Source organism: Scyliorhinus canicula, chromosome 3 (assembly GCF_902713615.1).
Source record: "Scyliorhinus canicula chromosome 3, sScyCan1.1, whole genome shotgun sequence".
NCBI classification, from domain to species: Eukaryota; Metazoa; Chordata; class Chondrichthyes; order Carcharhiniformes; family Scyliorhinidae; genus Scyliorhinus; species Scyliorhinus canicula.
The window spans coordinates 229,753,200-229,768,932 of NC_052148.1; the positions used below are offsets into that span (position 1 = coordinate 229,753,200).

General features: G+C 47.6%; 1 protein-coding gene across 12 annotated transcripts in view; it reads left to right on the top strand.

The window, feature by feature from the left end:
- The window catches only part of kiaa1109 (KIAA1109 ortholog), a 534,122-nt gene that overhangs the window by 393,711 nt on the left and 124,678 nt on the right, over positions 1–15,733 (top strand). For all 12 annotated transcript variants that reach the window (XM_038792378.1, XM_038792369.1, XM_038792381.1 and 9 more), the window contains 3 exons: positions 514–682; positions 6,487–6,698; positions 14,513–14,711. In XM_038792378.1, the coding sequence (XP_038648306.1) occupies positions 514–682; positions 6,487–6,698; positions 14,513–14,711 (580 nt within the window). The remainder of the gene's footprint in view (positions 1–513; positions 683–6,486; positions 6,699–14,512; positions 14,712–15,733) is intronic.

Sequence of the window (15,733 nt, forward strand, 5' to 3'; positions counted from 1 at the left end):
ACATGCACATCTTTTGGTTGTGGGGGTGAAACCCACGCAGACATGGGGAGAATGTGCAAACTCCACACAGACAGTAACCGGGGGCCAGGATCGAACCCGGGTCCTCAGTCCTGTAGGCAGCAGTACTAACCACTGTGCCACCATGCCGCCCATACGTCATCTCATTTCTATGTTTCATGTTCCTCTCATCTCTCAATTTCTTTTAAATAAAAAGCTAATCAATATATATCTCTAAATTAATCATTCATTATGTAGCCTCTGTGATATCTGGAATACCATAGTTTTCTTGGCATATGTAAAATGTAAGCTCCTAAGCTTAATTTTTATTACTTGTGGGCAAAAATTTTATCCACTGTTGCACTTTGACATCCGACTATCTGCTGGCCTCAGCCGTCTCTAGTTTCATAATTTTCCTTGTATTTGGTCTGACCGGGTTTACCTCTGTTTAAATTTTTCACCGTAGCATTGACTTTTTAAAATGTTTTATTTTTATTTCTTGTGTTCCTATTCCAGGTCTATGAAGAAGCTGGTTCAGATTTTCATCAAGTGGCATATTTCAAAACACGGATTGGACTGAGGAATGCACTTCAAGAAGAGATCAGTGGTGCTTTCGATAGAGAAGCTGTTCTCATCACACTTAGTCGACCAATAATATATGCACAACCTGTGGCCTTTGACAGAGGTATGTTTTTCTAGCTGTCGGTTGACCTAGAGATACATCCCCTGCACTATCTGAGGATAGTGTGGAGTTCTGACACCCCCCCCCCCCCAAACTATCTGAGGATAGTGTGGAGTTCTGACACCCCCCCCCCCCCCCCCCCAAACTATCTGAGGATAGTGTGGAGTTCTGGACCCCCCCCCCCCCCCGCCAATTCCCAAGCCTCTCCAGTCCGTGTTTCAGGTCCAAGAGTTCTCTATCCAATGCCAGGAAACCCCAGCTTTTGGTCTTGTATATTTCAAACACCATGCACCACAATCTCTATCTAACCCAGTGTCATCAGACTCTGTGCTGCCCCTCTGTTTCCCAGTTATTCCAGAAAATGAGATTCTCCTTTCTAGTTGTTGCAACAATATGGAGTATCCTACCCTACAGTATTACTGGATCCATCAGCAAGATGAAGGCTGCCATTGAGCCAAACCCCATATTTTATCTCCACTGCTACTAAATCCCCATGCCTCCTCCATGTTGCTGAATCTCACTATCTCAATCCCAATTTTGTTGAATGTCATCATGTGAGTAAATCATGTGATTTACTCACATTTGTAAACAAATGTACTTATTAGAGATGGACAGCATGGTTTTGTGAAGGAGGGTCATGCCTCACTAATTTGATCGAGTTTTTCAAGGAAGAGACAAAGATGAGAGGTGAGGGAAAGGCAGTAGATATATATATGGACTTCAGTAAAGCCTTTGATAAGGTACCTCATGGTTGACTGGCACAAAAGGTGAAGTCACATGGGATCAGAGGAGAGCTGGCAAGTTGGATACAGAACTGGCTTGGGCACAGAAGACAGAGGGTAGCAGTAGAAGGGTGCTTTTCTGAATGGAAGGCTGTGACTAGCGGCGTTCCACAGGGATCGGTTCTGGTACCTTTGTTGTTCGTAGTGTATATAAATGATTTGGAAGAAAATGTAGCTGGTCTGATTAGTAAGTTTGCAGACAACACAAAAATTGCTGGAGTTGCGGATTGGGAAGAGGATTGTCAGAGGATACAGCAGGATATAAACTGCTTGGAGTCTTGGACGGAGAAATGGCAGATTGAGTTTAATCTGGACAAGTGTGAGGTAATGCACTTTGGAAGGTCCAATGCATGTAGCAATTACACAATAAATGGTAGAACTCTTGCAAGTACTGACAGGGAGAGAGATCTGGGCGTGCATGTCCACCGATCACTGAAAGTGACAACGCATATGGATAAGGTGGTCAAGAAGGCATACGGCATGCTGTCCTTCATTGGTCGGGGCATTGAATTAAAAAAATGGCAAGTCATGTTGCAGCTGTACAGGTCCTTAGTTAGACCTCATTTGGAATAATGTATACAATTCTGGTCGTCTCACGACCAGAAGAATACTAGAAGAGGGTACAGAAGTGTTTTACTAAGAAGTTGCCAGGTATGGAGGGCATTAGATATGAGGGGAGGTTAGATAAACTCAGTCTGTTCTCACTGGAACGATAGAGGTTGAGAGGCAACCTGAAAGAGGTCGACAAGATTATACGGGCGATTCTCCAAAATGGAGACTAAGTGTTCGCGCCGTCATGAACGCTGTCGCGTTTCACGACGGCGCGAAACGGGCATGGGGACGACCGATTCTGTCCCCCATTGGGGGCCAGCACGGCGCTGGAACAGGTCACACCGCTCAAGCCTCCCTTCCCGGTGCCAAATGGGCGCCACGCCAACCCACGCATGCGCAGTTGGGCCGCACCAACCTGCACATGTGTGAGGGACTTCTTCAGCGCGCCAGCCCCTACGCAATATGGCGTAGGGGTTCAGGGGCCGGCTGCGCAGCAAAGTAGGCCCGGCGTGGGGGGGGGGGGGGGGGAAAGAGAGGCTAGCCTGCCGATCGGTGGGCCCCGATCACGGGCCAGACCCCATCGGAGCTCCCCCCGCCCCGGTGAAGGTGCGCTTTACCCTGCCCCACAGGCCACCCCACGACCTTTCGCGCAGAGTTCCCGCCGGCAGCGACCAGGGGTGAACGGCGCCGGCTGAACTCTGCTTTTTCTGCGCGGCCGCTCTGCACTTCGGAGAATCGTGTGCCGGCGTCGGGGTGTCGTGGCATGTTTGCGGCGATTCTCCAGCCCAGCATGGGGCTCGGAGAATCGCGCCCTATAAGTGGCATGGACAGAGTGGATAGTCGGTTTCTCTTTCCGAGAGTAGGAGAGTCAAGTACTAGTGGACATAGGTTTAAAGCGCACGGGGAAAAGTTTAGAACTGATGTGCAAGTTAAGTCTTTTACACAGAGGGTGTTAAATCTATGGAACCTGGGGAGTGGTGGAAGCAGCGACAATAGCGGCATTTAAGGGACATCTAGACAAATATATGAATAGGGTGGGAAAGGTTCATATGGTTTTAGTTTTGGCAGGTGCCATGGTCGGGGGAGGCTTGGAGGGCCGAAGGGCCTGTTCCTGTGCTGTATTGTTCTTTGTTCTTTGAATGTAGCAAGACCTGTGAAGAGAACAGTATACAGTATCCTGGGCTTTATTAATAGGGACGTGGTGTACAAAAGCAAGGAGGTTATGCTGATATAGCTGAAGTATTGTGCACAGTTCTGGGTGACACACTATAGAAAGGATGCAAATGCATTGGAGAGAATGCAGAAAGATTTACAAAAATGGTTCCAGGGATGAGAAACTTCAATTATGAGGGTAGATTGGAGAGGTTGGGATTCTTCTCCTTGGAGTGGTTCAAAGGAGATTTGATCATGGTGTTTACAATCATGAGGGGGCTGGACAGAGTAGATAGGGAGAAACTGTTCCCGTTCGTAACCGGAACAGCGAGAGGGCACAATTTAAAGTGATTTGCAAAAGAAGCAAATTCGATGCGAGAAGAAGTCTTTTCGCATTGTTCGGGTCTGGAATACGCTGCCCGGAAGTGTGGTGGAGACAGGGTCAATCAAGGCATTCAAGAGAGCATTCTATGATTATTTGAATAGAAACCATATGCAAGGGGAAAAGGCAGAAGAATTGAACTCGGTTAAAATGCTCATTTGGAGCGCCAGTGCCTGCATGATGGCCAAATGGGCGAAATTCTCCCAATGGGAGACAAAGTGCCGATGCCAGAGTGAAAACTGGAGTTTTCACTCTGGCGTCGGAGGCCGCTCCTCGCCCCCTTTTCTCCCACCCCCAGGGGGCTAGGAGCGACGGCGCGTCAATTTTGCGCGCGGGCCTTGGCGCCACGTCAAAGCTGCGCCGCGTAAATGACGCGGCTGGCAGCGCTTAAATGACGTGACCTGCGCACGCGCGGTTGCCGTCCTCCCCGTGGGCGCCCCGCAAGACATGGAGGATTGATCTTGCGGGGCGGTGGAGGAAAAAGAGTGCGTCTTTTAGAGACGCCGAACCGCCAATCGGTGGGCACCGATCGCGGGCCAGACCCCTACTGATCACCTCCTGGTGCTCGATTCCCCCACCCCCCACACACACACAGGCCGCACACGCAGCGTTCAGCACTATTCACGCCGGCAGCGACCAGGTATGGTTGGCGCCGGCGTGAACCAGTCGGATTGGGCAGACCGCTCAGCCCATCCGGGCCGGAGAATCGCCGCTCGACCGTTCGAAACGGCGAGCAGCCTGTCCGGGGGGGGGGGGTGTGAGAATCGCGTGCGGGTGTCAGGGCGGCGTGGCGGGAATCACCCGGCACTCCCGCGATTCTCATACCCGGCGTGGGGGTTGGAGAATCGCGCCCTATGTATTCCATGGCATGATAATGGTTGCTACTATAACAATACATATAAAACAATACATTGATCAATTCACACAGGGTGAAACACCTTAGAAATTGAAATCAACATTTTAGTCTAATATCCGCTAGTCTGCATTGTGTTCTGCACATGCACATGCAAATATGGAAAAGACCAGTTAAGATTTGGAATTTGGACTAATAATGGCATCCTCTGATCCCAGAGAATATTTGATTGCAACTTTTTGAGAGAGAGTTTTGCAGTTAGCTTGTGCTATATAATAAAAAGTAAGATGTGTGTGCCTCATTACAGTTAGAAACGAGGGAAATCATAACGGGAAACAAGGAAATAGCTGAGGAACTAAATTTGTACTTGGCTTCTGTTTTCACAAAGGAAGACACGAACAATGTACCGGAAGTTCTGAGAAACGCAAGTTTTAGCGAGGAGCTGAAGGAAATTAGTATGTTTTGGGGGAAATTTGGGGATTGAAAGCGGATAAATTTTCAGGCCTGATAATCTTCATCCCAGAATAATTAAGGAAGTGGCCCCAGAAATAGTAGATCCACTGGTGGTCATTTCCCAAAATTCTTTGAACTTTGGAATGGTTCCTACGGATTGGACGGTTGTTAATATAATTCCGCAATTCTAAAAGTGAGGTAGAGAGAAAATGGGGAACTTTTGACCCGTGAGCCTAATGTCGTTAGTAGGGAAGTTGCTGGAGTCCATTATCAAGGATTTCATAGCACAGCATTTAGAAAGCAGTGGTATAATCAGACTAAGTCAGCATGGATTTACAAAAAAGAAATAATGCTTGACAAATCTACTGGAATTCTTTCAAGATGTAATAGAGTTGACCTGGGAGAACCAGTGGGTGTGGTTTATTTAGACTTTCAAAAGGCTTTTGACAAGGTCTCAAATAGCAGATTACTTTGTAAAGTTAAAGCGCATGGGATTGTGGGTAGGCTTGAAATGGATAGAAAACTGGTTCGCAGACCTGAAGCAAAAGGCTGGAATAAATGTATCTTGTTCCGATTGGAACAAGACAGGCAGTGACTAGTTGGATATTGCAGGGATCTGTGCTAGAACCACAACTGTTCACATTATATATTAATGCTTTAGACGAGGGAACGAAATATATGATCTCCAAATTTTCAGATGATGCAAAGTAGGGTGGGAGGGTGAACTGTGAGCAAAATGCACAGATGCTTTAGCGGGATTTGTACAGACTGTGTAAGTGGGCGTATGCATGGCAGATGCAGTATAATGTGGATAAATGTGAGATTAAAATAGGAAGGCAGATTATTATTTGAATGGGTGTAAATTGAAAGAGGTGGATACTCAGCGAGACCTTGGTGTCCTCTTGCATCAGTTGCTGAAAGTAAGTGCGCAGGTACAGCAGGCAGTAAGGAAGGCAAATGGTATGTCGGCCTTCATAACGAGAGGATTTGAGCATAGAAATAGGGATGTTTTACTGCAATTATACAGGGCATTGGTGATTCCTGGGATTGCGGGACGAAGTCAAGTAGGATTACATTCATTGGAGTTTAGAAGAGTGAGGGCAGATTGCATAGAAACTAATAAAATTCCAACAGGATTAGACGGGATATATTCAGAAAGCATGTTCCTGATGGTGGGGTCTCCAGAACGAGGGATCATAGTTTGCGGATAAGGGGTAAAGATTTTAGGACTGAGATGCGGAGAAATTGCTTCACCCAGAGAGTGGTGAATTGTGGAATTCACGACCACAAAAAATAGTTGAGGCCAAAACGTTGTGTAATTTCAAGAAGAAAATAGATATTGCTCTTAGGGATAAAGGAATCAAGGGATATGGGGGAAAGCAGGGTCAGTGTACTGAACTTGATCAGCCATCAACATAATGAATGGCGGAGCAGGCTCGCAGTGCCAAATGGCATTCTGCTTTTATTTCCAATGTTGGTTTCATACATCCTGTTGCCACTGAGTAACATATTTGTCATGCCAAACTCTTTGTGAAGGATTGAAAAGGCAAGTTAAAGAGGTGAAAACAAACCCAATCATATGGATTTCTTTATTTGATTCTAATTCATTCATTCATAATCTTCCATTTTGAAGCTGTCCTTTTCTGGCTGAATTACAAAGCTGCTTATGACAACTGGAATGAACAACGAATGGCACTACACAAGGACATTCATGTGGCTACAAAAGAAGTAGTTGACAAACTGCCTGGAATTCAGCAAACCTCTGCTCAAGCATTCGGCACACTTTTTTTGCAGCTGACTGTGAATGATTTGGGCATCTGCTTACCTATCACCAACACAACACAGGTACCATATTAATACACAGTAGCAGAAATAACTGTGGATATTAAATTACTGTAATGCTATAATGCAACATCGATAATATTCAACTGCCTGCTATCTTTAATTAAATTATGTTTTCTTCCCTTTTGAATTATTTTATTTCCTGAGCATTGATTCCTTATTGATGCACAGTTGCTTCCAGGCCAAAGTCACCCTTTAGTATTGTCCTAATGACCATGCTTTTCAGTAATTTTTCTCTCTCTAACCCAAGGATTTTGATTGTATTTAAGTCTTGTTCCACTGGAATAGATAACTCACAGAAAAGAACTAGAACCTTGGACTTCAGTTAGTCTCTGGCTTAAATACCATGGTCATCATGGGAGTTCTCCAGTACTACTTCAAAATTTGAATGTGAACAGGACTTTAAGATTTTGTGAACAGTGCAATTGTAGCACTTTCTCTTCCCCAGGTCTTTATTTCTTTCCATCATATATTGGGAGGAAATGTCTTAAAGCTAGTGTGAATTCATCACTCCTTAACTTTCACACTTGAAAACATCAAAGCATTTTGTTTCAAAGACCTTTCTTGTAATAAGCTCCTCGAGCCTGCTCCACCATTCTATAGGATCATGGCTGATCTGACATTCCTCGTGTCCACTTTCCTCCCCTTTCCCCGTAACCCTTGATTATTTTACTGATCAAGAATCTATCTATCTCAGCATTAATTTTACTCGAGCACTCTTCCCCCACAGGTCTCTGTGACAACTAGTTCCAAAGATTCACAACTCTGAGAGAAGAAATTCCTCCTCATCTCAGTCTTAAATTGGCACCTCTTTATTCTGATCCTCTACTCTCCCATCAAGTTCTAGACTGTCACATGAGGGGCGAAATTCTCCGCCCCACGCAGGGTCGGAGAATCGGCCGGCAGCGGCGTTAATCCCGCTCCCGCCAGGTTTTTTATTCTCCGACCGGCCAAAAACCGGCGTTGTGCAAATCCCGCCGGCAGCCTCTGAAAACAGCTGGCGCCGGCAGGATGTCATTATATTTTTCTTTCACCAAATCTCCGGCCCGGATGGGCCGAAGTCCCGCCGACGTGGCCACGGGTCACGTCGGCGAAAAACAGAGTAGTTTTAAAACGGCGTCAACCATTGATGATGGTTGACGCCGTTCAGTGTCCGAGGGTGAGTGGGAGGGGGGGGGGGGGGGGGGGCCCTACCCCAATCCCAACCACCCCCCCTCACCACCCCTACCTCCCTCCAACGCCCCTACCCCCCTCACCACCCCTACCCCCCAACGACCCCTACCCCCTCCAACGCCCCTACCCCCCTCACCACCCCTACCCCCTCCAACGCCGTCCCCCAATCTCTCGCAACGCCGCAACCCCCCACCCTCTCTCTCAACGCAGGGTCCCCCCTCTCTCAACGTAGGGTCCCCCCCCTCTCCTCTCAACGCAGGGTCCCCCCCCCCCTCAACGCCGGTACACACACACCCCCTCCCCCTCCCTCTGAAGGCCGGTACCCCTCCTCCCTCTGAAGGCTGGTACCCACACCCCCCTCCCTCCCTCTGAAGGCCGGTACCCACACCCCCCTCCCTCCCTCTGAAGGCCGGTACCCACACCCCCCTCCCTCCCTCTGAAGGCCGGTACCAACACCCCCCTCCCCCTCCCTCTGAAGGCTGGTACCCCCCCCCCCCCCCCCTCTGATGGCCGGTACCAACACCCCCCTCCCTCCCTCTGAAGGCCGGTACCCACACCCCCCTCCCTCTGAAGGTCGGTACCCACACCCCCCTCCCTCTGAAGGCTGGTACCAACACCCCCTCCCCCTCCCTCTGAAGGCCGGTACCCCCCTCCCCCTCCCTCTGAAGGCCGGTACCCCCCCTCCCTCTGAAGGCCGGTACCAACACCCCCCTCCCTCCCTCTGAAGGCCGGTACCCACATCACCCTCCCTCTGAAAGCCGGTACCCACACACACCCCCTCTCTCCTCCTCCCCCCCCCTTCCTTCCTCCTCCCCCCCCTTCCTTCCTCCCCCCCTTCCTTCCTCCTCCCCCCCCTTCCTTCCTCCTCCCCCCCCCTTCCTTCCTCTTCCCCCCCTTCCTTCCTCCGTTAGTGGGGGGGGGTTGCGGTGTTAGTGGGGGGGTGCGGCATTTGGGGGGGGGAGGGGGAGGTGCGGCGTTTGGGGGGGAGGGGTGGGTGCGGCGTTTGGGGGGTGAGGGGTGGGTGCGGCGTTTGGGGGGAGGGGGGGTGCAGCGTTTGGGGGGGTTGCGGCGTTGAGAGAGGGGGGGGGTACCGCCGTTGAGAGAGAGGGGGCGGCGTTGGAGGAGGGTAGGGGTGGTGGGGAGGGGGGTAGGGGTGGTGGGGAGGGGGGAGGGGGTAGGGGTGGTGGGGCGGGGGATAGGGGCGTTGGAGGGGGGTAGGGGCGTTGGAGGGGGTAGGGGTGGTGAGGGGGGGTTGGGGTAGGGGGCAGCGGCGTGCAGAGGGGGCGACGGTGCGTTGGCCCCGGCCATCCGTCGCCCCCCCTGCACGCCGCTGCCCCCTACCCCAACCCCCCCTCACCACCCCTACCCCCTCCAACGCCCCTACCCCCTCACCACCCCTACCCCCCTCACCACCCCTACCCCCTCCAACGCCGCCCCCCCCCTCTCTCAACGCCGGTACCCCCCCTCTCCTCTCAACGCAGGTAACCCCCCCTCTCCTCTCAACACAGGTAACTCCCCCTCCTCTCAACTCAACGCCGTAACCCCCTCTCCTCTCAACGCAGGTAACTCCCCTCTCCTCCTCTCAACGCCGCAACCTTCTTCTCTCCCCCTCTCCCTCCCTCCCTCTCTCCCTCTCCCCCCCTCCCCCCCCCACAAATGCCGGGTCTCTCTTTCCCCCCCCCCCCCCCCCCAACGCCGGGTCTCTCTTTCCCCCCCCCCCCAACGCCGGGTCTCTTCCCCCCCCCCCCCCCCCCCACACCGGGTCTCTCTCCCCCCCCCCCCCCCCAACGCCGGGTCTCTCTTCCTCCTCCTCCCCCCCCCCCCCAACGCCGGGTCTCTCTTCCTCCTCCTCCTCCCCCCCCCCCCCCCCCCCACGCCGGGTCCCTCTTCCTCCTCCTCCCCCCCCCCCCCAACACCGGGTCTCTCTTCCTCCCCCCCCCCCCCCCCCCCAATGCTGGGTATCTCTTCCCCCCCCCTCCCCAAACGCCGGGTCTCTCTTCCTCCTCCCTCCCCACCACACAAACGCCGGGACTCGCCACTTCCGCAGCGGGTGAAACTGACGCGTATCGCGTCAGTCCGCTGCTGGCCCTTTCGGGAACAGAGATTACCGGCTTAAAAGAAGGTCCTGATGCCAGAGTCATCCGCACCGCTTTTTCCCGCCGGGAATGGGCGTCACGTCGGTCCGCGGAGAATTTCGCCCGAGGTCTCAAACATCCTCTCAGCATTTACCCTGTCAAACTCGTTAAGAATCCTAATTGTTTCAATGAGATCACCTCATTCTTCTAAATTCCAATGAGTAGCTCATAAGACAATCCCTCCATACCGGGCATCATCCTAGTGAACCTTCTCTGAACCGCCTCCAATAAAATAATATCTTTACTTAAATAAAGTACTCACAGGTGTGGTCCCACCAGTACCATGTACATTTACAGCAAGACTTGCATACTCTTATGCTCCAATCTAAGGACCAACATTCCATTAGCTCTACTGATTACCTGCTGCATCTGTGTGATACCTTTCTGTGTTTCATGCACGAGTATCCCCAACTCTTTTTGTGTTGCAGCTTTTGCAGTTTTTCTCCATTTAAATAATACTTTGTTCTTTTGTCCTCCCTTCCAAAATGAACAGCTTCACATTTTCTCATATTATACTCCATATGCCAACTTTTTCACCACTTACTTAACCTATCAGTATCTCTTTGTAAACTGTTTGTACCCCTCTCGCAACTTGCCTACCCACCTATTTTTGTGTCAACTGCAAATATGAGCTACAGTATATTTGCTTCCTTCCTCTAAGTCATTAACATTGTAAACCATTTCAGTCCCAGCACTGATCTCTCTGGAACCCCACTGGTTACAAGTCACCAACCTGAAAAAGAACCCCTTATCCCCACTCGCTGTTTCCTGCTCTTTAGCCAATTCTCTAATCATGCCAATATACTACCTCCAATACCGTCTTATGACATAAGCTTTTATGAGGTACCTTGTCGAACACTTTCTGGAAGTTCAAATACAACACATCTACTGGTTCCCCTCTATCCACTCTGGTTGAGACTTCCTCGAAAACTCTAGTAAGTTAGTCAGACATGATATCCCTTTCGTGAAGCCGTTCTGAATATGCTTGATTAGATTATGGTTTCCAAATGTGCTGTTATTAGTTCCTTAATAATTGATCCAACATTTTTCCAACAATAGATATTAGGCTAATTGGCCTCTTGTTACCCTCTTTTTGCCCCCCCCCCCCCTTTTATGAAAAGGGTGTCACATTGGCAGTTTTCCAATTGTCCGGTACATCTCCAGAATACAAGGGTTCTTTTAGAAAATTATAACCAATTTATCCATTACCTCTGTAGCTATTTCTTTTAGGATCCTAGGATACAAGCAATCAGAGCCAGGGGACTTATCTGCCTTTAGCCCCATTAGTTTGTCTAATACTACTTCCCTAGTGATGATGATGGTATTTAATTCCTCCCCTGTATTCTGTAGTATTAATGGGATGTTCAAAGTATCTCCCACTATAAAGACTGATGCAAGATACCTGTTTAAATCCTCTGCTATTTCCTTGTTCCCCAAAATAAATAGCCTCAAAATAAGGGGAAGTAGATTTAGAACTGAGTTTAGGAGGAACTTCTTCACCCAAAGGGTTGTGAATCTATGGAATTCCTTGCCCAGTGAAGCAGTTGAGACTCCTTCATTACATGTTTTTAAGGTAAAGATAGATAGTTTTTTGAAGAATAAAGGGATTAAGGGTTATGGTGTTCGGGCCGGAAAGTGGAGCTGAGTCCACAAAAGATCAGCCATGATCTCATTGAATGGCGGAGCAGGCTCGAGGGGCCAGATGGCCTACTCCTGCTCCTAGTTCTTATGTTCTTATGTTCTTATAAGTATCTTCCTGGATTAATTTTTTAAGTGGCCTATGTTCACTTTGACCTGTCTCTTCCTTTTTATATATTTAAAGAAACTCGTATTGTCAGTTTTTATATTCCTTGCTAGTTTGTCCTCGTAGTTTACTTTCTATGTCTTTATTATATTATTAGTCCTCCTTTCCTGGATTCTGAATGTATTTCATCTTCAGGGCAATCACCAACTTCTGCCTCCTTATATGCTTTTTCCTTAATCTTGATACTCTCCTTCACTTCCTTGGTTAGCCATGGTTGGTTTATCCCCCCTCTTAGAATCTTTCCTCCTTACTGGGATATAATTTTGCTGAGAATCATCAATTATCTTTTTAAATGTTTGCCACTGCTTTTTACTGTCTGCTAATTTATCAACCCAATCCATTTTAGCTAATTCTAACCTCATTTCATTGTAATTCTCTTTATTTAATGTAAACACAATTGTTTCCAATCCAAGTTTCTCACTCTGAAACTGAATACTAAATTCTATTGTATTATGATCACTACTAGGGTACTATTACTCTGAGGTCATTTATTAAATCTGCCTCGTTACCCATTACCAAGATAGCCTGTTACCTGGTTGGCTACATGGCATATTTCTCTGGGAAACTATCCCTAACGCACTCTATGAATTAATTGTTGTAACTGCCCTTACCAACTTGATTAAACCAATCTACATGAAGATTAAAGTCACCCATAATTATTGCTCTGTTCTATTTACAGCTGCTTTTTGTTGATCTACACCCTTTCCTACAGTGTAGCTACTGTTTGGGGGTCTATACACTGCTCCTAGACACTACTTCTTCTCACCCATCTTTCATGTGAAAGTGACTTGGGTTCATGGTACTTTTAATTGTTGTGACGGTCAGCTGCCAATTAACCCGCATGAAGAGGCTCAACCAGAAAACACAAATACTGGAATTATTGGTGGGGTTTACCAACCAACCCGTCGCGTGTTTTTCGGCAGCGGAGATAGCCCACCAGCAGGATTTATTGATGCCGCCGCTGTCAACAGGATTTCCCGGTGACTGCACCCCTCGTTGCTGGGAAACCTGTGCCAGTGTGGGACTGAAATATCCTGTCGGCGTGAACAGCCCGTAGACCATGCCTGCTATATTTATAGAATATAGTTATAGAATAAATCCAGCCAATCTCGCCAGACTGCATACCTGCCCTCAAGTTTCAGACTTTACAGCTATAACGTGTCAATAATAATAATAATAGCTTATTGTCACAAGTAGGCTTCAATGAAGTTACTGTGTCAAATAATAGGAAAGTGATCCTATTGCACTATGACTTCAAAGTGGTCTTGTGTGCTGCTCCATCTGTATTCCAGCTCTTACATCCTCCATGTTACATTTCCTGACCTTCACTCCTCTTCCTGTGCTTAACTCTTTGATTTGGTTCTGGACCTCTCTGAGAACAGTACCAGAAGCACAAATAAACTAGTACACCACATAACACTAAATATTATTATTTTAATTATATTTGAAGCCAACTTATTAATATTATAAAAAGTAAATACTAACATTAAATAACAAATTATTTAGCAGCAAGACTGGTTCAAATTGTCCCAATGTTGCAATTAAATTTGGAAAATATTACTTGTGATTTTTGTTATAGACCTAAAAACAATATGGATATCACAATGTTGGCATTATTGACACCGTAACTTTTTGAAAGTTAAAACCTAAAAAATATTTTTTGATATTGGCATTATTATTAGATTCAACACGTTCCTCTGCTTTTCCTCTGTCCATCGTTAAAGACAAAAGTTTTCATCTTCATTAAGATAACGACAAAATTAAACATTTTTGTTCGGATAGAAGTAACCAACTAATTTCAGGCTGAACTATGGTAAAAATGTGTTCATGGGAATGCATATAAAATTTGACATTATTTGTGTAATTGAAATACTTTCTACTTTAATATTAGGAAGTCCGAAGCCATTATTTTCAGCCCCCCACTACAAACTATGTTTCCCAACCATCTGACTCTATCCCAGCTAATCTTGGGGTCACATTGGTTGCCGGGATGATCTTCCAACGGCATATTTGTGCCACCACTAAGACTGCTTATTTTCACCTCTGCAACATCACCCAACTTTCACCCCTGTTCCAGCTCATCTGCTGCTGAAACCCTCATTCACATCTTCGTTACCACTAGACTCAATTATTCTAATGCATTCCTGGCTGACCAAATACATTTTTCCCTCTGTAAATTTGAGGTCATCCAAAACTCAGCTGCCCTTGTCTTAAATTTGAGAAGGTCTTGCTCTCCAAGCAACCAAGTGCTCACTGGTCTACATTAACTCTCCACCAGCAATGCCTTCATTTTAAAATTCTCATCCTCGTCTCAAATCCCTCGTGGCTTTGCCCTTTTCCAGCCCTCTAAGCAACTCCTGTCTTACAACCTTACGAGGTACCTGCAATTTTTACAATTCTGGCCTCTTGTGCATCTCCAGTTTTAATTGCTCCAGAATTGGTTGCTTCAGTTGCTTCTGCACCAGCTCTGAAATTCACTCTCCAAACTTGTCCACCCCTCTGTCTTGCTTTCTTAAAATATACCTGTCTGACCAGGCTTTTGGTCATCTGACCCCGGATATCCTTATGTTGTTTGGTGTCATACTTTGATTTCGCATGCATCTGTACAGTCTTGGGATATTCAGTTTTGTGAAAGGCACATTATAAAAATAGTTCTTTGTTGGATGATGTCATTTTTTAACAGTGAATTTGGTTGTTTTTTGCAGGGTAATCACAGTATTGATTTTGATCCTGGGTCGGCTATGGTTCTTACCATTGAGAGCACCTTGATCACTGCTTGCTCATCTGAATCCCTAGTCAGCAAAGGTCATTTTAAAAATTTCTGCATACGATTTGCTGATGGATTTGAAACTAGCTGGGATGACTGGAAACCAGAACTACAGGGAGATACAGTAATGAATGCCTGTGAGTTTTCTACTTATTTATTCTCTCACTCTATTCCCTCTCATGCCCTCCAAACTACCCTCCGCCTTCTCAAACCACAATTTATCTAAAAGTGGATGGACAGGATTTAGAAGTCAGACCCGCCGCACCCAGAATAAGCGATGAGGCTGCTGGAGTGCAGGCAGTTTTTGCGGAAGGCCCAACTTTGTGCTCCAACACTGATACTCCAGGAAGATATCAATGGGCATATCAGATGGGCACAGAAGTGTCAAATGCAATTTAATATGGAGAAGAGTTGGTTATACAATTGGGAAGGACAAAGTAGGCAAGGGAATGCACAATAAATGGTAGGATATTGAGAAGTGTAGGGGAACAGAGGGACCTTGGATTAGAAGTGAACTGAGGTGTGTTTTCTTTCCACCACAGGATGGTGGTGGTCTGAAACTCATTGATGCAATAAAAATAAGTTACAACAGCTCTCCAGCCCTTAACCCCCACCTCCCCACATGCTCCCTATGCCCCCCTCCATGCCAATATATGGCACTTCATGTCCCTCTACCCAGCCCCTATGGCCCCCCCCATTCCCTTGTGCCACCTTGTGACCCCCTACCTACCCCTATTAGCCTCTCATACCCATGGCACCTCATGCCCGCCATGAACACCCCCCCCCCCCGCATGACCCACAAACCCCCCCCCATGGTCCTTTATAGCCACTATGCCAACTCATGCAGACCCATGCCCCCTCATCCACCACCCTTTGCCTTACCTCCTCCATGCCAACTCACCCAGTGTCCACCATGGGCAAACCTTAGGAGCCATGCTGATGTAAAATTATGTTTTTTATCTTCATGGGATCTGGGCATTGCTGGCTAGGTCAGCATTTAATGCATAACCTAATTACCCTTGAGCAGGCCACGGGGAGGTGCCTTCTTGGACTGCTGCAGTGGTCCATGCAGTGGTACATTCACAGTGCTATCAAGAAGGGAATTCCATGAATTTGACCCAGTGACAGTGATGTATTGCCAATATATTTCCAAGTCAAG